General features: G+C 37.8%; 1 protein-coding gene and 1 long non-coding RNA gene across 11 annotated transcripts in view; one reads left to right on the top strand and one right to left on the bottom strand.

Annotated features, from left to right (window-relative positions):
- DPH6 (diphthamine biosynthesis 6) overlaps nt 1–2949 on the bottom strand; it is a 428870-nt gene extending 425921 nt beyond the window's left edge. For all 8 annotated transcript variants that reach the window (XM_057306216.1, XM_057306211.1, XM_057306212.1 and 5 more), the window contains exon 1: nt 2855–2949. In XM_057306216.1, coding sequence (XP_057162199.1) covers nt 2855–2877 — 23 coding nt within the window. In that variant the 5' untranslated portion in view covers nt 2878–2949. The remainder of the gene's footprint in view (nt 1–2854) is intronic.
- LOC113242064 (uncharacterized) overlaps nt 167–23020 on the top strand; it is a 338014-nt gene continuing 315160 nt past the window's right edge. For 2 of the 3 annotated variants that reach the window (XR_008957100.1, XR_008957099.1), the window contains exons 1-2: nt 167–3222; nt 9052–9140. This is a non-coding gene — a long non-coding RNA (uncharacterized LOC113242064). The remainder of the gene's footprint in view (nt 3223–9051; nt 9141–23020) is intronic. The other variant, XR_006412073.3, reaches the window with a different exon arrangement.

Below are 23020 nucleotides of genomic sequence, written 5' to 3' on the forward strand. Positions count from 1 at the left end.
GCTAATAAACAGATTGAAAGGAACTTTTAAATTCTACAACCAAATCTACTTAAGGCAGGGGCAAATCACGTAGTCAAGACAAGTAGTTTCATCTATAACAAGGTTGAACGGCAACCTTTATGGAAAGTTCATATATAACAAGGTTGAATGGCAACCTCTATTTTGGATTAAACTCTATTGCTTCTCACCATACGTATTTCTTCCTTTATCATCATTGCCTCTCTTTTTCCTCCCTCCTGTTCCATTCGTTCTAATCTTTGCCTAAAATCTGCAAGTGCACCTCCAGGCAACAGTCAGATATATTCATAGCCCAAGAAACTTTTAAAAAGAGACTGCTTGTCCTAGAAGCTGGCCCTTTTGCCTTGTATTTTAGTTCCCAACATTTCTCTGCCTCTACCACATCCAATCAGTAACTACCATTCTAGAACTTCTCATGGGGAGACCTTGAGAGGCACAGTGAAATTATACATCATGTTCCCTTTTCTCAGACTCTGATATTACCCTAATATGTCTTCCACAATTTCCCCTACTGAACTTCACTGCTCTATTTTCTCAGGGCAAAAAGATTTGACTAATTCTTTAGAATATTTAGAATATTAAAGATTAACAGGTATACAACAATTCTAATTCTTTAGAATATTAATGGGTATACATCCACAATCAGAGCTTAGCTTTATAACTCATCTGAAAATATGCTAAAATTTCAAACATGGTTATAAAATAGTATTTCCCAGGGGTGCCTAGGTTAGTTAAGCATCTGCCTCCGGCTCAGGTCATGATCCCAGGGTCTTGGGATCGAGCCCTGCATCAGGCTCCCTGCTCAGGCGGCTGTCTCCTTCCTCTGCCTCTGCCCCTGCTCTCGCTCACTCTCTCTCAGATAAATTAAATTAAATTATTAGAAAAACAACCCCACAGTACTTCCCAAACTGTTCTATGAACACTAGTGTCCAGCAAAGATCGTAAGAACAAAAGATTTGGGAAATGCTGAGTAACTTACTCACCTCTCAGAACATTACAAAGTACATAAGCATATGTTAGATGAGAAGTCCTATAAAAGATTAGAATTTTAGTTCCCAACTCTGGTATACTAAGCCAAGTTACTCAATGTGCTTGGGTACATGCTTCATTATAAAACTAGAGAATGGTTTAGCTAATCCTCAAGGTGTCATTCAGCTGTAAAACTGAATAATTCTTTTGTGTATAAGGAGAATAATGTTCTTTATGTTCTAAAGATATGTGAGAATCTTGGTTTCACATATTCCTTAGAGCACACAAACATATTCCATCTCTCATTTTAGTATACATACACAAGATATATTACAAATAGATTCACTGTATTTAAGTCTAAATTCATATATATTCAAATGTATATTCATATAAATGTATTTTATGTATGCATTCATATTCATATATATAAATTGTCATATATTCACACTTATAGCATTCATTCTCCTAACATTTATACAGATCTTACAATTTAGCAAGAATTTTCCAACATTGCCGTTTTTAAGTAATTTGCTTTTTTATAATAAGAGTAATATATGCACATTACTGAATATTTACTGTAATGGATTACAGCAATCTTCTTCCTTCCAAGATCTGAATCTTAGTTGGTGTGTCTTATTTTAATGGTTAAACTTTTGGCCAATTGAGTATGACGTGAATCACTCATTTCCTGGACTACATTTTATTCTTGTCTAGTTGATCACATGAAGACCACAGTGGTCAGAGATTAATCGCTTGGTTTACAGAGGAAATGTACTGAATAACAATAATTATTCTGACGTTATAGTCCTAAAAATGGCATCAAAGTAAAATAAACTGGAATATTCCAGGGATTAGAATGCTACATCAATAGTTGTTAATAGGTCACTATTGTTAGTATCAATTAAATAGGGCATTAAACAAAAACGTTTACGAAATCTTCAATGGGCTTACAGAAGAAAACATGGTTGTGGTGTATCTCAGATATGCTCTACAGGTCCAAATCTCATCAAATACTCAAGTACCGCGGTCTAAATTCCCTTTCTAATGGTACTACGTTTACTTTTGCTTCAGTTTACAGACTGCATAAGGAAACATTTAAACTGGCCTGTCTTTGGTTATCTTAGGACTTAACTTTAGACACCTAAATATCATGCGGTACTATAGATTTCAACCTTCTTTTGGAATAGACTATGTTACCGTAGGTCAATCTAAAAGCACGTAAGTGTCTGCAGCAAAAGCAACTGGGTTTAGGATAAAACTGATACAACTCCATTTTAACCCCGAGGGAAGCGACCCTTTCCTGTACAAGGTAAAACACACCTTTGCCCTAAGCAGGTGAGAGAGAGGCGGCATTAAGTGGGAGGGGCCTGGAGCTATTTACATTCCCGGGAGAAAGGCGGACCCCCGAGAACCAAGCAGAAAGACTGAAGGAACTACCGAGGAGGACTAGGTGGAGTGAAGCTGTGGCTCTCCAACGTCACTGCCCATTACACTTTTTTTAAGAATGCGACCCTGGGCCGTGTCAGAGTAATGAAACCAGAGCTCTGGCAGAAGACCCAGACATCGGTGGGTTTTAAACTTCCCCCGGTGAATCCAAGTTTGGGGGCCGGAAAAATCTGAGAGGCGGGGACAGGCACACACGGGGAGCGCGAGTCAGGGCCCCGGGACACGCCGGACCGCGCAATGGCCTGAAAACTCCGCCTCTTCCTGTGGCCGGGGGGAGCCGCTGGAACCCCCGACACGCGGTTCCCGCACAAACACTCTCTTTTCCGCGCAACCGAAAGCGCGGGCTGCAGCTCGCACCAATCAGCAAGAAAGGATGAGAGGCTGGCAGGGGAGGAGGAAGGCCGCTCCGGCACCGCGTTACCTGATCAGAGCAGCGACCCTCATGGCGGGCGCAGTGCGCGTGCGTGCGGCGGGCGGGGGCGGGAGCCGGGAAGTCGCCGCCGTAGCCGCCGCCGCGGCCGCCGTGACGCGCCCCGGGGCCTCGCGCGGGTGTTCGCCTCGCCGCCTGTCAGCGGCCGGGCGCTGCGACCCTTGCGACTGCCTGCAGGTCGCTTGGCCGGGGAGGATACGCCAAATCAGCACGCTGTCCCGGTGACAGGGACTTCGGGGCCCAGAAAAGAACGATGTGTAGGCACGGCCTGACCACCTAAGTGAGGGCACTGAAGCCGCTCGGGGAAGGGCAGGGTCGGCGTCGCCGAGCACGAGTGAGGCGGCCTGGGATTTGTTTCGGTAGGAGAATATTCAAAGTCACTTGTGCTGCAAATTGAAACACTTTGTTGCGGAGGGAGAAGAAGTTTGCTTTTACTTCCTTAGCCACATGCAAAAAACTAACTGCACCTTTTAGTGTTTTTTGTTTTTTACCTTATATCTCCTCTGTATTATAAGTCTAAGTCTGGAACTAGCCCCCCTGACCTCGAAGCTCCTGGGGTTTGGCCCTTTGCGTAGCACAGAAGCTGAGAAGCCGGTTAAGGCACCTCACGGAAGAGCCGTGGCCTTGCAGAAAGAAAATCTAGTTTCCAAATTCATTCACTAAGTACTTCTTGAATGCCTGTGTACCAGGCACTGACTTAGGCTCTTTGGGATACATCCATGAATGAAACGAGGATCACTGTCCTGGAGTTTACATAGGGTGGGTAGAGCAGACAATATACAGGTTAAAAAAAAAATTATACAGTATGTTAAAAAGTGATAAGTGCTATGAAAAAAAAAATTAAGACAGTGAGAGGATTCCAAAAGTAGGGAGGATTCAGAGTAGGTAGAAGGGCAAGTGGCAGAATTAAAGGGTAAGATAGGACTTACTGGGAAGGTGAAAGTTGAGCCAACTTAAAAGAGGGCAGTTAGCTGCATCTAACTAGGGATGCGTTCCAGGCAGGTGGAAAAGCTAGAAGCCAAGGCCCTGAATCTGTTAGGTGTTTGTGTAAGAACAAGCCTGGCTGGCGTGGGAACCAGCAGGGTACAGAGTAGCAGGAGACGAGGTTCATGTTATGGAGGGAGGAGGAAGATCACATAGGATTTTTTTTTTTTAAAGATTTTATTTATTTATTTGACAGAGAGACAGCCAGCGAGAGAGGGAACACAAGCAGAGGGAGCGGGAGTGGAAGAAGCAGGCTCATAGCGGAGGAGCCTGATGTGGGGCTCGATCCCAGGACTCCGGGATCATGCCCTGAGCCCAAGGCAGATGCCCAACAACTGAGCCACCCAGGCGCCCCAGATCACATAGGATCTTGTCAGCCACAAAGAACTTTGTCTTTTATTTTGAGTGAAGTCAGTGACCACCTGAGGATTTTGAACAGAAGTATGACTTAAAACGTTAAAAAGACTACACTGTGCTGTTTTAAGAATACACCTATTGAGAGGCTAATGCAGTAATGAGGAGAGAAATGATGGAGCCTGGAACCAGAATGGTACTAGTGAATTTGGTGAGAAGTAGGAGGAGTCCAGGTCTATTTTCAAGGTACAGTCAATTGAATTGGATGGATTAAATATGGGATGTGAAAGAAAGAAAACCATGAAGGATGATAACAAAGTCATGAATTAAATAATATATGTAAGAAATTTAGAATTATGTCCAGTATATAACAATCATTCAATTTAATTATACTATAATGTTCTCATTAACTCCAGTACTCTTAGTATGAGTGACTACGTTGGTGACAGTCTGCATACTAGTTTCAGCATCTAAAATGATGCATTTTTAAAACTATGCATTTGTGAATATTTACCAAATGAGTCAAGTGTTTAAAGAGTTTGTACTCTAGTTGGGGAGATAAGATGAATACATTAACAGATATTCACAATACAAGAGGGCATATTTTGGAAGTAACAAGTTATGTAATGCATATGGCAAGAACCCCATGAGTTAAACTCAGCAGGGTAAATGCTAGCATGAGGACAGGATTTGAATGATGGGCAGAAATGAGCAGGAGGAACAATTGGACCTTACAAACAAAGGTAACAAGACAGGAGGAGTTCAGAGCATGTTACCCCAAAATTTGCTGCTTCTGTTTTACATTAAAGGCCCTTGAGAAACATCAGATGCAGGAAGGGCACTCTGACCCTCCTTTTTATTCCTGAAAGGAGGGAGTAAACATCCCCTATAGAAGGTCCCCTCCCTGTACCTGGGATAAAGAAGATATTCTTATTGCCAGAGAAAGGGAATTGAGAAATAGAGGTGATAATGGCTTAAACATTCATTCCTAAGGGGTTGTAGACTTTAGGCATCATACCCTTCTTAGTCTGGGGTTGTTGCATGTGTCCATTCACAGTTACTATTGGGCAAGGGAATGCCAAGAGGCACCCAAGTAGACCACCTGGGCTCTACGTGTTTTCTTCCTTGTCTCTACTGTGTGAAAGCAGCCCCATTTCTTCTTGCTAGTAAGAGTCAATTATCCTTGGTTGCTAGCCCCTGGGTGCAAAAGATTAAAAGTGCCATACTACTAAATATCTTATATTTCAGTATATCACTGTTGTGCCTCCTGGCAAGAAAGAAAACCTTGAAGACTAGAACTTCCAACTGCTCAGCCCAGAGTCGTGGGAAGTGAAGCACAATGTTCCCCCGTGGGTCATTGGGAGTGATTGTAAATGAGACCATTCTTGCTTTCACCCCTTGGTTCCCAGATCCATATTTTTCCTATTGGAAACATAGTGCCATACAGAGATCTTTGATTTAGTGCCTATACTATATCCTGAGGGATGGTACACCATCGTTGAGTATCGTCTTTGAGCTGCTGATTTAGCTGTTACTTCAGTAGGCCTTTCCAGTACTCTATGAGGACAATTTCATGTAAATAGTACAGCATATGATACAACAGTTAGATCTCATGGATATTGGCCCACTCCTATACTTCATTCTCTGTGAAATGGGTATTTTTATGAATGCTGTGCTAGATGGGATTCTGTGCTTATCGAGTTAGCACTGCTAGCAGAGGCATTGCAGACCAGAAAGGCCAGTTAGTATTCCTTCTGTGTTCAGTTCATAGTCTGGGGGCAGCCTGGGGAGGCATGGTGTGCTATGAACTCCACAGTGGATCCAAAAGTGTGGCAGTTGAAAGGTGTCAGTCATCTGTGCTTCCCACAGGAATTGTTTTTGAAAGGATATCTGAGTGGGTCACCTGCATGGCTGCCACACTGATGCAAAATGACTTTCACAGCATCACATGATGAGGAACAGGAATGTTTATGCTACTTGTTTTACACTGTGTCCATTTGGAGTAAGAAATGTAGAATGAAGAGTTCATTCAAACTTAGAATAGTATTTGAAGGAGAGTCAATCTGAATTTGTAAAAGTCTAAATAATAAACAACAGTATCTTAGAGATGCTTTAATTTACATCAAAACAAATACATTCATCCTGAACGTAGTAGCAAACTAATATTGAATCCTGACAAGTGTTTTTAAGAGGACTCATAAAGTAATAGGGAAAACTTATTTTTAATTAGTAATATCCATTGGCCTATAAGTAATTTGCTCAGATTTCAAGAAAAGTTGGCTTAGCAAGACCTCTATATGCGTAGTGTTCTGTATGGATAGTGTAAAAGTTACTGCGGACCAGTCAATGTCAACAAGTTAATAGATTTCATATCAGTATAAAGTAATTCCTTTTATAATATATTGAAATGACTTCCCCAAGATTCACATTTTAAGGCATTGTGAGCTCACTTCCTGCAGTCTCAAGCTCTTACATATGAATGACTATGGATTAATTTGTAGAGCCAACAAAATAGGTGACTAGAAAATCAAACTCAAAATGATTTCAATCCCTTGACAGTTTACTTAAGAGAAATTCTCCATAGCCAAACACTGTTGCTGGTAATAAAAAGTTGCAAGCTGTCACTGAATTCTGCTTCCTTGGCAACACATCGCAGTGATGTACTGATTGATAAAGACTCAGATAATCAAATAAAAAATTCTACAGGTAGTTATCTCAGAGACCTTGAGAGGATTTATATCTTAGGCCAGTACATCTCCCTGAAGTCATGCCATATATAGGAAGCCATCAGAAGATTGCTTGGTAAGAATTTAGGAAAAAAAGGAATTAAGTAATTATTTGCAGATAAATTTAAGGGCATCATTGTATGATTATCGGATCCATCTATGTTAACAATGGCAACTTATATGGGCCAGGCACTCTTCTAAGTGTTTTCTGTATAGTGACTCATTTAAAAATCGCAGCAAGCCGATGAAGTAGGGTACATCATTATTCCCTTTTACAGATGAGGAAACTGAGTAGAAAGCTGTTAAATAACCTGCCCATCTTAGTCAGTTTGGGCTGCTTAAAAAAAAAATACCATAACCCAGTGGCTTAAACAACAGACATTTATTTCTTATGGCTCTGGAGGCTGAGAAGTCCAAGCTCAGAATGCCAACATGGTCAGGTTCTGGTGAGAGCTCTCTTCCTGGTTTGCAGACTGCTACATCCTTATAGGGTGGAGAGAGTCTCTTCTTATAAGTACTAATCCCATTCATGAGGGTCCAATGTCATGACCTAATTACCTCCTAAAGGCCCCTATCTAAATACCATCACATTGAGGTTTAGGTCTTCAACATAAGTCCATATCACTGCCCAAAGTCCGATGGTAGTAAGTGGCAGAACCAGAATTCCAGCCCAGGCAGTCTAGCTCTAAAGTCTATGCTCTTAACCTCTATACTATACCTGCTACTGAAATGGTCAGCTGGTTTTTTGGCTAAAATATGCTATTTCTAAGATATGTTTGGAAGGACAATGCCATCATTCACCTCCTGAATCTCCTTTTTCTATGCTTCCAAGCCGACCAACCCTTTTTCTGAAAGACACAAATGGTTGTATTATGTGAATTAATATATTGTATGAAGTCATTGTTAAATATTGCAGGCCTGAGAGTCATTCTCTTTTACATATCTTTTTTCTTCATAATGGGTAACATCACATTCAAAAGCTATAGGAACCAGGCAGGTAGTATAAATGAGGAAAATGGCGTGGTATAAGACAATACAGGATGGTGAGGTCTGTGGCAAACCACTACTCACTCATCACTTGTCCCCAGCTGCCCTGTGGAAATGTGGACCCAGTGTTACCAGACCTTCTGATGTTCCAAGAGATGACAGAAATCTTCATTTTAGTTAACTCTTTTTTTTTTAAAGATTTTATTTATTTATTTGAGAGAAAGCGTGCCCGCACTTGTTGGGGAGGGGCAGAGAGAAAAGCAGACTCCCTGCTAAGCACAGAGCCCATCATGGGGCTCATCCCAGGACGCTGAGATCATGGCCTGAGCCAAAGTCAGATGCTTAAAAGACTGAACCACCCAGGCACCCCAGTTAACTCCTTTTTTTTTAATGTTGGAAACCAATTTTTAAAATTGTGATCACTTGCACACCAAATAAAACATCTGCTTATTATTAATTTTATAATTTAGCTTTACAGAGCAATCTTTATTCCTTTATTCAACTAGCATTGGTTGATGACCTATTATGTTTATTTATCAAGATTTTAAATTCCTATATCCTCTCCTACAGAAATATTTTGTCTCATATATGTGTAAAAATGCACAAGAATGTCCACTGCAGCATTATTTGCAAAATGGAAATCTCATCAGGACAGGGACTTTGTATTATTCATTTCTAGAACAGTCCTGGAATTATAGTAGGAACTATACCATATATATATATATATATATATATATATATATATATATATATATATAACTGAAACTTTATCAATAGAACAGGATAAATTATGGTGCCTCTACACACTGAAATACTGTGTAACAGTTAAAGAAAAATGAAAAATTCTTTAAGACGTGTTTTCAGAATAAAAAGCAAGTTGCAGATGTTTCCATTTGTATTGAAGGAAAATTAAACATATATATGCATAAATATGTAAGTAGATATTAAAGGCTCTACAAAGTTTTATGCTAAACTGTTGCAATGATACTTCTGATGAGAATAATGGGAGATGGGACTTCTACTTTTCACTTCATATGCATCTGTATTGTTTCACTTAGATGAATATATGTGCATTACTTGTATATTTAAAAAGACTAAATATTTAGCCCCATTGTAATATCATTTCTTAACTTTCAGGTTAGCAAAGATTTCAAAAAAAAAGAAAAACTGGTGAAGATACCAGTGTTGGCAAGAATAAGGGGAAAGGAACAGTCTCATCAGGAGAAGTAAGTACAACTGCTCCAGAGGGCAATGTGGGACTGCACGTTAAACCTTTATTGTGCATGCACTCTAAGCATTCCCATCTCTGTGAATTTATCTTAAGGAGATAATTGGACAATAATACAGAGATGTCTATACTAGAATGTTCCTTGTGATGTTGTTTATAGTATTAAAAAACAGAGGGGCGCCTGGGTGGCTCAGTCGCTTGAACATCTGACTCTTGGTTTCAGCTGAGGTCGTGATCTTGGGGTCATGAGATTGAGCCCCGCATTGGACTCCGCATTCAGTTCAGGGTCCGCTTGAGATTCTCTTTCCCTCTGCCTCTGCCCCTCCCGCTTGCGCTTGCTCTCCCTCTCTAAAATAAATAAAATCTTTAAAAAAACTGAGTATCAATAATTAGGAGATTGGTTAAATAAATGTACCATGGTAAATATACCATAGTATACCCACACAGTAGAGGATTATGCAGTCATTATAAAGGGTGACATTTATGTATATTTGTTACTATGTAAATGTAAGCATGAGATATAGTATGATAGCATTAACATACAAAAAATACACACATACACATATACATAGGCATATACATGGGAGACAGTGCAGAATCATGGTTAAGTACTTGCACTCTGGAGTCAGACTCCCTCAATTTGAATGTCAGAACTACCACTTACTAAGCTTTGTAATTTGAGACAATTAACTGAAACTTTCTTTTTTCAGTTTTGTTATCTGTAAAATGGGATTAGACTATGACCTACCACACATAGTTGTTGTAAGAATTAAATTAAAGAGACCATCATAATCACAGAGTCTATTTTTATTTTACATAAAGAGAAATCTGGAAAAAATCATCAACATGGTGGTGGTCGTTGTCTTTGGGTGGTAAAATTGAATCTTTTTTTTTGTTTTGCTTTCTTATATATACCTTTCTACATTGTTCTGATTTTCTAAAATTAACGCATGTTTTTGTAATAGAGTAAATGATAGCTGGAAGAAGAGATGATTGGTAGAATGGAAGGAAGGAAGGAAGAGAAGCAGGATACCTGATGGCTTCAGGATAGGTCTCACAGGTAGCCAATTCTCTGATGAAGTTACAGAAGAGTATACAGAATCTACTCTTCAGCTCTGTAGATTCCAAAAATCAGCTTAGCCATTCATCCAGTGTAGATCAGATTGTAGGGAACTGATGGAAGCTACATGGAACTACATTCATATATAGCTACATATGAAGCCACACACCTTTGCACACAATAAACCAGCATGTGTATGAGTCAGCTGATTCTTTTGCCAACAGGAGAACACAAATTAGAAATACTCTTTCATTGAAACATTGCTTGATATATGAAAACCACAATGAGATACCAGTACACACCAGAATACCTAATGTTATAAAGATTGGCAATACTAAGTGTTGACAGGGATATGAATAAACTAAAACTTTAATACCTTGTTGTTAAGAATGCAAAAATCGTACAGCCTCTTTGTAAACCAGTTTGACAGTACCTTATAAAGTTAAGCATACCGTACCTTATGACCCAGTAATTCCAGTCCTGGGTATTTACCCCAGAGAAATAAACACATATGTCCACGCAAAAAAAAAAAAAATGTTAGCGAATGTTCATGGCAGCATTATTTATAATAGCTGAAAACAAAAGCAACCCAAATCTCCATTATGGGTGAATGAATAAACAAATGGTATATTTATATCATGGAGTACTGCTCAACAGTACACACGACATCATGGATGAATTTCAAAAGCATGCGCGTGAAAGAAGTCAAACACGAAAGACTGCATTAAAGGATGATTTTGTTTGTATGAAATTCTAGATAAGGCCAAGCTACCACCGATAGGGGATCAGTGTTGTCTGGGGTCAGGGATGAGGAGGGGTCATCAAGGGCAAACGGCCTTGAGGATACTTTTTAGAGTGAAGTTGCTCTTCTACATATTGCTGATAGCGGTAGTTAGTTACCAAAATTCATCAAACTATACACTTAAAATTGATTAAAATATTTATATGCAATTAATGTCTTAACAGTTTGTCTGTAAGTTATTGGTAAGGATGGAGCCAGTTTTTATTATTTTATAAATGATATTCCATTAATTCACTTTCTCAAAATGAGTATATGTATACGTACTATAGGAATTAAACTTTGAAGGAGACTAGACTATATGTAGCCATTGGTGGGATATTCCTTTTCTTTCATTCTTTTCCCCAAACAATGAAGAGTTCTGAAATTCTATATCCAAGATGTTCTAGGAGAGGCTATGTATTTAAAAGTGGAGACAAGGGGACTTGTCTTAAATCTGCATTTGTATGGTAAGCATATTATTTAAGTTGTGAATTTATTTGAGGATAGTATTAGACATTTTAGAGGAGCTAAAGCCTCCCAAACCATCTTTAGTTGCATTTACAGTTTCAAGTAGTGTATTAATTTCAGGCACTAGTCAGTTATAATATCTGAAAGGAAATTTGCATTACACGTTAATATTATCAACAATATATTTTCAAACTTTGCCTTACGGGTAAGATTTTACTTCTGTAGATAGCTAATTTCTTCATTGTTCTGTGTTTCTTTTCATTGTTCTGTTTTACTATGTCCAATTTCACAGAGAACGATAACAGTACCATACTTGTTGATTTTATTTCCAAATTCTGACAACCTTTACATTTAGACCCTTTATCCCTTTACAGTCTCTATCTGTATATTCAATAATTTAAAATGTAATACCAACTCTGTTTTTAACTTGTGTCCTTTTTGTGGACTTCTGATCATATCAAAGATTGAAAAGTTATTCCAGTATTTTCCTAAAAATATGTTTTGGAGTTGGGTGTACTTGAGTTTGAATTCTGGTTCTGAGATATTAGTTTGTAATTTTGGCAAGATATTTTTCCTTCAACTGTAAAATAGGGATATCCATGCTTATCTTATGAAATGAAGATTAAATATATATAAATGCACTGGTCACAGTATCTGTCACATGCAAATTCTTAAGCAAACAGTACAAATTATAGAACAGGGATTTATAACTAATAAGACATAAAAGGATGGAAATGGATTCATATAAAAATATTCAGCCCCAAAGAAGGCAAGAATAAAAGAGGAAAAGGCAAAGAAAAAAAAATGAGACAGAAAACAAATAAGCTGGTAGATTTAAATTTAGCAATATCAATAATCCCATTAAATGTTAATGTTCAAACACCTAAAATGCAGATTGAAAGATTCAACAAAAGAGCAAGACCCAGTTACCCTGTTTACAAGAAACACTATATAAATATGAAGTCGCAGACAAGTTAGAAGTACAAGGTTGGAAAAAAGATATATACTATGCAAACACTGGTCAAAAGAAAGCTGGAGTGAGTGACTATATACATATCAGAAAATGTAGTTTTCAGAGCAAGGAATAAAATTAGTCTCTCTGCTTCCTTAGACCTCCAGTCCCCCAGATCCCTTCCTGTGAGGCAACATATTACCCATTTTTCTGTATCTTTCCAGAATGAGTTTTTGAATATTTAAGCATATATCACTTTTATTTTTCACCAAAGGGAGCATACTATATTCACTGTAGTGTACTTTGTTCTTCCAAACATATCTAGGACATTATTCTGTATCACTACATATAGATTTATCTCATTCTTTTTAACTACTGTATGGTAAAGAATGAAGTTTTTTTTGAAGGTCTCCATCAAGAACACTAGGACTCCACATTCTAGCTAACATGGCTAAATGAAACTCCTCCAAAATATGATTAGAAAGTTTAAAGAATTTCCAGTGCATTCAAAACTAAAGTCGATATCCTGAGATGTCATACTCCTACCAGTTACTCCCAAGTCGCACTTCTACCAGTGTGTTATTTTTTGAGGACATCATCCTCTACCTACTTATCTCCAAGCTAATTCTTAACTTCCCCTTCTCCCTTATGTTTCCCCAGTCTGTAACTAAGTCTTACAGATTCTACTCTCTAGGTGTCTCAGCAAGTTGGAGATGGATGATGAAACTCTTCTTAAAGTTCATTGTTACCTATTCAGTGCATTGGAGCTAAGGCTAATAGACGCATCCAGTTCCAAGCTCCACGGCCAGATGTTTTGCCTGTGAAATTGCATCATAGAATTTAAGAGGTTTTTTTTAAGTGATAAATTGATATTTTTCATATTCCCTATTTGAAAAGTTTCTTTCCAGATTCTTTCTGTATGATTGTATTCACTGTTGTTCTTGTTTAGGAAGATATTCTGGTCTGGTGGGATATATAGCTTTATAATTATAATGTGGAATTATGGATCATCTTTGACAAGCTCCAAGTACTTTAACAAGTTCTGTTTCATATATCCTAATAATATCCCTTTGAAATAGGTTGAAGAAAATATTTTTTTTCAATTTACTAACAAAAGAACAGACACATAGATATATCAGGTAATTAGTGCTTGACTGCACAGTGTGTTAGTGACCAAGCTGGGACTAGAACCCAGGTTCCTGACTTTCAAGCCAGATTACGTTTCAGAATCATAAAACTGTCTACTCTGTAATTTTGCAAAAGTAATGGTGTATACTCTCACACATCCTGAATTTCTAGAGCTGTAATAATAATCCATTAAAAAAAGAAAGCAAGTCTTCCTTAGAGAATCTCACTGGAAAAGAACATTTCTTGAGAAATGTAGAGAAGACCTGTTCAACCAGTGATTTTCTTCATTAAGTACTTCTCTGTAAAATAAGCTTAAAATGTGATGACATCAGGTTCAATGTTACACCTATTTTTATTCCTGTAAAATATTGTCCAAACATATAAATGCCCTAGACTCTAAATCAATCATTTGAAAGTGGTTGACTACAGCTTTGAGAATATTGGGAACATCGTAAACATCATGCCCATCTGTCATTTCTTTTTCATCATGGAACATATATAGCCTGCAGTCATTCATAGCAATATCTCATGGTTCTGGAAAAGTCTTATGAATAACTTTCTCTGTCCAGCTGTGTATTTCTGAGTAATTAGATGAATTCAAAAGTCTGACGAACTAAATTCTAAATGGTGACTCAATGGCAGCAGGAATAGTTATATAAACTAGTTTATTTAAATCAAAAACCCATATTTCTTTGAAGTAGAGCAATTTCCAAGAAGAACTGGAAAAACTAGCATATGAAAGGAGAATTTAAACTTGGAACATTTTCATTGCAATTATAGAATATATTAGAATTTGATTGAACAACATTTTATTTATGGCCCTTTTCTCTTTGAGCTTTATTTCATCAAGATTTCTGTACATTGGTGTTGCTTTTTTTTAAATAGAACCCAGGATATTAAAATTTTATTGTGTTTAGCAATGTGTATTTTGGATTATGTGTGTACATAATTCTAATATTTTTTTTCATTTCTCATCTATTATCTGAAGATGTGCACATAGATGAAGAATAAGTGATATTTGAGAACTATTCAGGTATGAGGAAGGAGAACATATAATTGGTATGATTTAATTTATCTGCAATAAAAAAACATGACAAGTGAAATAGGTCATATTTTTAAGCAAGCAAAATTTAGTATATAAGCATCGATGGAATCAAAATAATGAGGGATGGTTCTCTTTTTTAAAGATTTTATTTATTTATTTGTCAGAGAGAGAGAAAGGGAGAGAGAGAGCACAAGTAGGGGGAACAGCAGGCAGAGGGAGAAGCAGGCTCCCCCCTGAACAAGGAGCCCAATGCAGGACTCGATCCCAGGACCCTGGGATCATGACCTGAGTTGAAGGCAGATGCTTAACTGACTAAGCCACCCAGGCATCCCTTTAATGAGGTATGTTTGATGATAAATAATAGACAGTGAATACTTAAAATAATTTATCATGCAATTGGCATTATAATTCCAGAAATTAAACAAAAGAATATTCTTCTGTATCTCCTTACAAATATTTATTTTAATTTTTCCATATTTTTGTTTGTACATATACACACATAATTTTAACATAATTATTTTGAGTGGATGTAATTTTGTATTTTGACCTGGAAAAATGAATGGTTTTTGCAGAGCAAGAAATTCTTTGGAAAATTGTAGTGGATATTAATTTGATGCGACATTTTAAAATATTGATAATAAAAATATTTAGGAAGAATCTTTTTCTAAAATCCCCTCAAATATTTTTAAAAATAAAAAGTGAAGTTATAAATTAATAAATAACAAATAAATTAACCTACCTGATTTATTTATAGGATTTTCTTTCTTTTTAACACTGACTCCTTTGCCCCTCTCAAGCAAAAGAAAATTTATATGTCCTTAATTCTGCTTTCTTTTAAAATGCATAGTAAATGTTGTCAATCAGTTGAAATATTCTAATGCTGTTAGTGTAGAATACTAATGAGTGTGAATGGATGGGAACATTTTACCCATATAAATTAGACCTAATTTAATATTCAATATTAATTTTGTATCTCATGAAAAAGACTTTTGTTTCCTAAGACTTAATAAGACTTTTCAAGACCACCTGATTTCCATCCATTGGCAAGATTCCGTCTGGTAAATGTAGTAGCTTTTATTACTGTTCACTAAATTTTCTAGTTTCCTTCCCTATGGAATCCCTTGCTGAGAGACAGTCCATCACTGCCCAGTGATCATGTGATTTGTTTTGGCCAATGAAATGAGCAGGGGTGACAGAATTCACTTCTGGGAAGAGCCCTTAAGAGCCAGCACATGGTTCTTGATTCTCTTTTTCCTGTTTCAGAGACTGGCAATCATAAGCCATTGCTCTAAAAGCCTAGGTCTTGAAACAGAGCCCTCAGTTGTTTGGACACTTACCACGATTGAGAAGTAAACCTTTCTTGTTGCAAACCATGGAGATTTTAGAGATCACTGAAATTAGGAGGCCACTGAGTTATCTCAGGGATGAGATAATCCTGCCAATATACCTGGGCTGCAACCTGGCAAGCATGTGTAGGAATGGCTTCTAAAGGTATTAGATCAGAGAGAATTAACTGTGAAATTGAATAAGGCAAAATTTACCTTATCTTAACACTTACAAAAATAGCAGATGTTTTTCCTTGAAGTCACTTTTCAAGATTCTCAAATAGTTTTAGTTCACAGACCTCTTTGATGCAGACACAGAAGACTCTATTTGCCAAAACTTAAATACACACATACTTACCTCTCTATTCTTGGCTATGTGATATTTAACATCTCATACAATAAACTTCCTGGATATGGCAGGCTAGGTAAGATACCCCTCCCATTGTACTTTGTGCTTTTTGGTTATAACATATTAAATATCTATATTCCCTGCTACAATCTTAGTTTCACGAAGGCAAAGAATGTCCTGTTTTATTGTACCAGTGAAGCTAATGTCAGGAAGTGGAATTTGAAAGAAATTGAATGGAAGGATTATTTTTGTGTGTGTCTTATGAGCAAGATTAAGTAATCACCCAGGGAGGTTGAGATACCCAGGAACTGGCAATACCAGGAAGTAGACAAGGGAAGAAAATGGTATTATCAGGTCTGAAGAGACAAGGGAAGAAAATGGTATTATTAGGTCTTTTTTAGAGACTAGAGTGATGGAAGAGGGGCCACTCAATAGGAGCTGTAATAATGGAGAGGTACAGCCACTACCGCAGTAGTGCACCACAAAAGGGAAATCCCTGGGGAAGAAATACCCTGATCTTTTCCCCCATCTGCTCTGCCATCTCCTATGAGGGCCTCCCACTGGCTGACTCTCACAGAAAGTCAGAGGATGAGGAAGCCTGTTGATGGAGTTCACAGAGATCATCCCCTTATGGGCACAGAGCAAAGCAGAGAAGGATGAGGGATGAGTCTTGGGAGGGCAAACAGAAGAATGCACACACCTCTTTATTGATGTATTTCCCATTCCTGTTTGTTTGCTTGGTGCATAGGAGGTACTTAAAAATATGTGATGAATGAAAGGATGAATAGCATAGACACTAAAAACAAAGTAATCTGGATGTGTAGACACTAAAAACAAAGTAATCTGGCTGCTCTTCTTAATTTTTTAGGAAATTATTTTACTTCAACGAGTTGTCTTGTCATTGAATATTATCATAAGGGACTTTCAGTTATTGATATTAAATACTTCTAAACCACATTTTGAACTCCTATGAAAAACACTGAGAGGCAAAGTAACTGGGGAAGCAATTATGAAAGAAATCATATTGGTATGCAAAAATGAAGTTACTCAATTTGAACAAGTTTATTGAGTAGATAATTAAGTGAAGAAGGTAAGTCATAAAATGTAATTCATGGCATGCAGTGACAACACAAGTACTCAAATAATCACGGGTATTAGTACTGAGTGGAATGTCAACTGGGGAAAGGCATTAGAAGATAATGTAATTGTGGTATTTGATCACTACAGCAGCAATGATGATTAAAAGATTTAGAGATGGGTTGGCTATCTCTCTGTTGTAAAGCTCATAAGAAAGAAAAAAGTGAAGCTTAGTGCTTGAAATCTTAAACCAAAACATGAAAGGAATATCAAAAAGTTTCTATGGAAGTTTTAAGGAAGATTTTCTAACCTAGGGTCCACATTTAGAATTCATGTCTCTCATATTAGGGTAGGGGCATTTGTTGAGAAGTGAAACACTGAGATTTGAGATGGGACGTTTGGGCAGGTGTAGGTGAGGCTGAGAATTTGGGCAGGCGTAGGTGAGGCTCCAGTTGTCTTGAACCCGCCTTGAGAGTGAAAGCAGCTCTCTTCCATTGTCTGAGAAACCAGTTTTTCCTTGCAGAGAAACTTTTCAGTACCTTCTCCTCAAGACACTCCTCCCTCATTCAACACCCAGTATTGCCTTTAGGGCCATAAAGAGAATTAAATAACAGCGTAACCCTGAGGAAAAATTGCAAGGTCTGCTCTGGGAGGAGATCATCTTACCAATTTGTGTAAGCAAGAATCTGGCAGGCATGAATAGGTTGAATTCTGAAGAGATTGGGTTAAGGTGAATAAACTTAAGATTAAATTGGAACAGTGGTTCTCAAAGTGTGGTTGTTGGGCCAGCCAGCATCAGTTATCACCTGAGAACTTGTTAGAAATGCAAATTCCCAAGTCCTATCCTATACCTAATGAATCAGAAACTCTAGGGCATGAGCCTCGGAAATCTGTTTTAACAAATCCTCTGGGTGATTCTGGTACATGTTAAAGTTTGAGAACCACTGGAATATGCTAAATGTATGTATGTGACCTCTACTGGGGTTTGAGGTTTAGTATTTTAGCTAGGACAGTTGGGAGTGAGTCTTATAGTTGGCTGGTATGGAAGCCTGGACTTAAGAGTTGCCTGTGGTCAATAAGGTTGAGATTAAGACCTACCCTAATATAATGTAGGAAAGGAAATTTGATGCCTCAGAGAAATGAGAATGTTAGAACAGATTTAAAATGTGCCATTGGCTCTACTGTCCTTTCACCTTTACCCCCAGCACACCCTGAGGTCACTTCTTTCATTCAAAACATATTAAAATGCATTGGTGAGGGGAGCAGCCACATCCTTAAAAACTTCCGTGATGGCTGTCTCTCACAGCTAATGATGGATATGGGTAGTGATGGCATGAAAATTAACTCCCTGACTGGAACAGAAAAAAAAATGAGATATTAGAGTAGTACGGCCAAGTGTCTGTTCTTAACTGTGAGACAGGGTATCACAGTTATCCTAAAAGGATGTAGTTTCCAGAATGGTAATCAGACTGTTTTGACTAGCATGGACATGTGCCAATGACTAAGTGATCATAAGGTTATTGGGAATTAAACAGATGGGCAAACTTCTAAGGTGTTTCTTGATTTATCTAAAATAAAAACGGACTTAGAATGTCATAGAGAGAATTCATAGCCTCATACCCAGTTCCCAGACTTAAGGCAACATGCTGATCTGAAGCCCTTTAGTTAAGGAGCAGGCCAGATTCTTTTGAGGAAGAATGTGGCCTGCAATATGGCCACAAATGAGGTTCATGGCTTTTCCAAATAAACCTACTGAGTTACTTATCAGGGTAATTTGGGGAAAGTGGGGAGAAGGCAGAATTCCCAGGCCTTCTGGAGATTTTTAATAGTGACTCTGAGATAATGCTAGTTCTTAGGATATAAAACACCATCATGGTCCAGTAGTCACAGTATGGACTTAGGGAGGTAAAGTGATAAATGAAATCTTTTTTTTATTATTTATTATTTATTTTTATTTTTTATTTATTTGGGTTTTTTTTGATAAATGAAATCTTGACTCCATTCTGTCTGGTAGTGGCTCTAATAAATCTACAGACCCATCCTGTGGTTATTTGCACAGTTTCTGAATATATTCTCAAATAGACATTTTTCTCAGCTGAGGCATCAGCTTAGAAACAACCCCTGGTTGGGGTTCCCGAGTGGCTCAGTGGGTTAAGTGTCTGACTCTTGATTTTGGCTCAGGTCACGATCTCAGGATTGTGAGACGGAGCCCTACATCGGGCTCTGCATTGGGCATGGAGCATGCTTGGGATTCTCTCTCTCCTTCCCCCCACTCCCTTCCCCCCACCCCCAAAAAAGAAAAGAAACAACCACTGGTGAATTTAGGTTGCTGTGCTATAGAATGCAGTTGAGGAACCAAAGAGTGGAGGTGGAGCTATCTTTCTCACTTTTATATCTTATATGAAATGAAATCATTTAAGGGTTCAGAAGGTTTAGAAGTTCTAATTCCCAAGGTAGGACAATTTCTGCCAGGTAACGTAGTCACTATTCCATTAAATTAGAAGCTGAGACTGTCCTTTGGCTATTGGGGGCTTCTCATGCTGAAGAACCAACAGGAAGACCTTACTGTACTGGCTAAGGTAATTGGATCCAATTGCCATGGGGAAATTTGGTTACTGTGATACAATAGGGGCAAGGAGAACATGGTAGAACTAAGGGGTTTTGCTGAAGAACCTTTTACTATTCCATAAGAACAGTCAATGCGAGCATGTGGAAGCTCAATAAAGACAGCTCCACGAAGGATTTTAAATTGTGGGAACAAATGTTTGGGTCATCCTACCAGATACATAAGCCCAATCAGCAAAAATACAGGGAAAAACAAGTGCTGGGTATCACTTTAGGTCTCATGATTAGTTACAGAACCAGTTATTATAGTGGCTCTGTCTTATGTTAATTATGTTTTCTTTTTCCTCTTTTTTCTGCTACTAAATATGAAAAGTTTTGATGGGAGGTTAATTATAATTTAAGTTTCAGGAAAGAGCATGAATGAACTGAAATGACTTCGTGATTATAGAATAGCTGATGGGATTTAGTTATCACTTTTGTGTGGAGTGCAAGAGTTTCTTCATGAATGGGCAGAAATAAATGCTGTTGAGGCAAAGGGTGAGCTGTGCTGCTTGTTCTCTGACTTCTCTCTCTTCCCATGTATCAGTTATCTGCTGCTGGATAACAAATTTCTTCCATATCCAGCAGCTTAAAATAACAATTCTTTAACATCTCACAGTTTCTGTGGGTCAGAAGTCCAGACATAGCTTAGCTAGGTCCTCTGGCTCAGGTTCTCTCAGAGGGCTAAAGCTTCGTCCAAAGATTTGACTAGTGAAGGATCCACTTCCAATCTCACTCACATGGATAGTGACAGCATTCAGTTCCTCGTGTGGTTGTTGGACTGAGAATCTCAGTTCCTTGCTAGGCTGGAGACTTTTCTCATTTTCTTGCCATGTGAGACTCTCCATAGGGAAGTTCATAATATGGCAAATGGCTTCCCATAGAATGAGCAAGTGAGAGGACAAGAGAATATCCAACATGGAAACTCAAGATGGAAGCTCAAGATAGAAGCCAGGATGGAACCATATCATAGAAGGATATTCGAACACTTCTGTCATATTCTGTTCATCAGAAATTTGTAACTATGTCCAGCCCACCTTCAAGGGGAGGATATTACACAAAGGAACAAATACCAGGAGGCAGGGTTCATTGGGAGCTACCTCAGGGGCTGCTTCTTGTACCTCCAATTCATTCTCTGTCCTAATATGAACCTTAGTTAGACTGTATTAGCCAGGTCCTTGCCCACTAGCTTTCTGCTGGGTTTTGCCAATGAGAGTTCTACGCAGGAGAGTAAAAGACAAAAGAGAAGTCAGAATATTTCTTTCCCTGCTTTCTGTCTTCATTCTGTGTTTCTGGCTGTATTCTTCTGAGTGTGTCTGTGTGTGTGTGTGTGTGTGTGTGTGTGTGTATTCAGAATACTGGTATTTCCTCCCTTACCCATTTTAGGCCTGGTAATGGGTTAGGCTTCCCATAGTTGCCAGTCCTTGGACACCTCAACATCCCTTGCTTATTCTTCACTTGTGCACACACCTCTATAAATGGTCCTTTCACTGAATTCTTTTGTTTCCCTGCTAGCACCTTGAATGATACATGTCTCTTAGTACAAGAGATTGTATATTAATTTTTTTTTTAGTCTTAGTGCTTAACATGTTAGGCACTTAGTCAGGGATGGATGATTAAGTGGATAGATGGACGGGTGAACCTAGTTTGAGTAATATGAAAGAAGAGAAAGAGAAAATATTTTAAATTATGTGAAAATTCTTCATTGACACAGAATGGGCCTAATGTGTTTTATCTGAGACCATAAATGAGAAAAGAATTAAGTGATTTCTAAAGAAAAATGGTAATTTTAAAGAAGTAATTTATTTTCTTCTGATAGAGAAAGAGAAACTAATAGAGAAACTTACTTAGATCGAGCCACCAACTCTATAGTAGTGGAGTATTTTCAGAGGATTATCAAATTTATGGAGGCAAAATACATACTGCATCGGCTTAATATGAAATAACCATAACTAAAGGATGTGGTTATTTTTATCCCATTCCGAAACAATTAAGATTATTCCAGCCATATGTGTCATTAAAAAACTTTTACCAATGAGTTTTAAATTTATGCTAATAATCGAGGGCAATTTAGCTGATGTTAGTAAGTATTTAAGAGTTTTAGGCATAAAATACTTCACAACAAACCATACTGTGTTCTAAATATCAATGTACAAAAAGTAAGGAACTTTGACCCTTTGAAGAAAGACAACTAAGAGGATTTACTATGTTAGATGACCTCATTCTGCAACAGGTAATATTGTGGAAATCTGGCATTTTCACAATTTACTTGAGGGCAAAATACCATATCCTCTGAGATGTTGGCTTATGTCCCTTTGCCACTACAGTATGAAATACCCTTAGTATTCTGGGTTTTAATTTCCTTGTTAATATAATGCAAATCCTAAAGACCATCTGTTTTCATTTTGTAATGTGTGTTAAAGCAGCCTTGCAAATAATTTTCAGAAATTGACTTACTTAGTATTTTTCCTACCTGCCCTCACTTCAGGAGACATTTGCTTGCACAGTAAATTCATAGTCTTTATTATTTCTAAGGCCCACATGGTTACTTTTAGTGGGCAAGTGAATAAGGGAATATTTGCAAGGCCCATGTAAAGACTATCAGGAAGAGCAAAATTTAAGGTAGACTCCAGGCAACTCAAAAACATTTTATTAACAGAAAATTTATTTTTTTAAATGCATTTTTATGTAGCCCAATTACATAGCTAATTTATGTTTTGAAAAATATCTAGGAGTACCTTTTCTTGTCTTAATTGGCAGTTTTCCTGGCACAGCGTTGACAACAGCCCTCATTAATACAACATTCATTGCACTTAAAGAAACCTAAGATGGTACGCTGTAGGGTGTAAAAATATCTCCAACAACTCTGCACCTTCTTCCCAACATTTGCAATCAGTAAAATCAAAAAGTTGAGAGAAATTAATAAAGTGACAGAAACCAATAATATTCAAAAAGAAACTCTAACACTAAAAACCTCAACTTCTTAATTAGGTCCTCTCTTCCATTTCAAACATACACATGCACAAGCCTACATATATCTTAATATCAGCGTATTCGAGGATATGCTCATTTTTGCAGACTTGAACTAC

The sequence above is a fragment of the Ursus arctos genome, unplaced genomic scaffold, assembly GCF_023065955.2.
Source record: "Ursus arctos isolate Adak ecotype North America unplaced genomic scaffold, UrsArc2.0 scaffold_36, whole genome shotgun sequence".
Taxonomy (NCBI): domain Eukaryota; kingdom Metazoa; phylum Chordata; class Mammalia; order Carnivora; family Ursidae; genus Ursus; species Ursus arctos.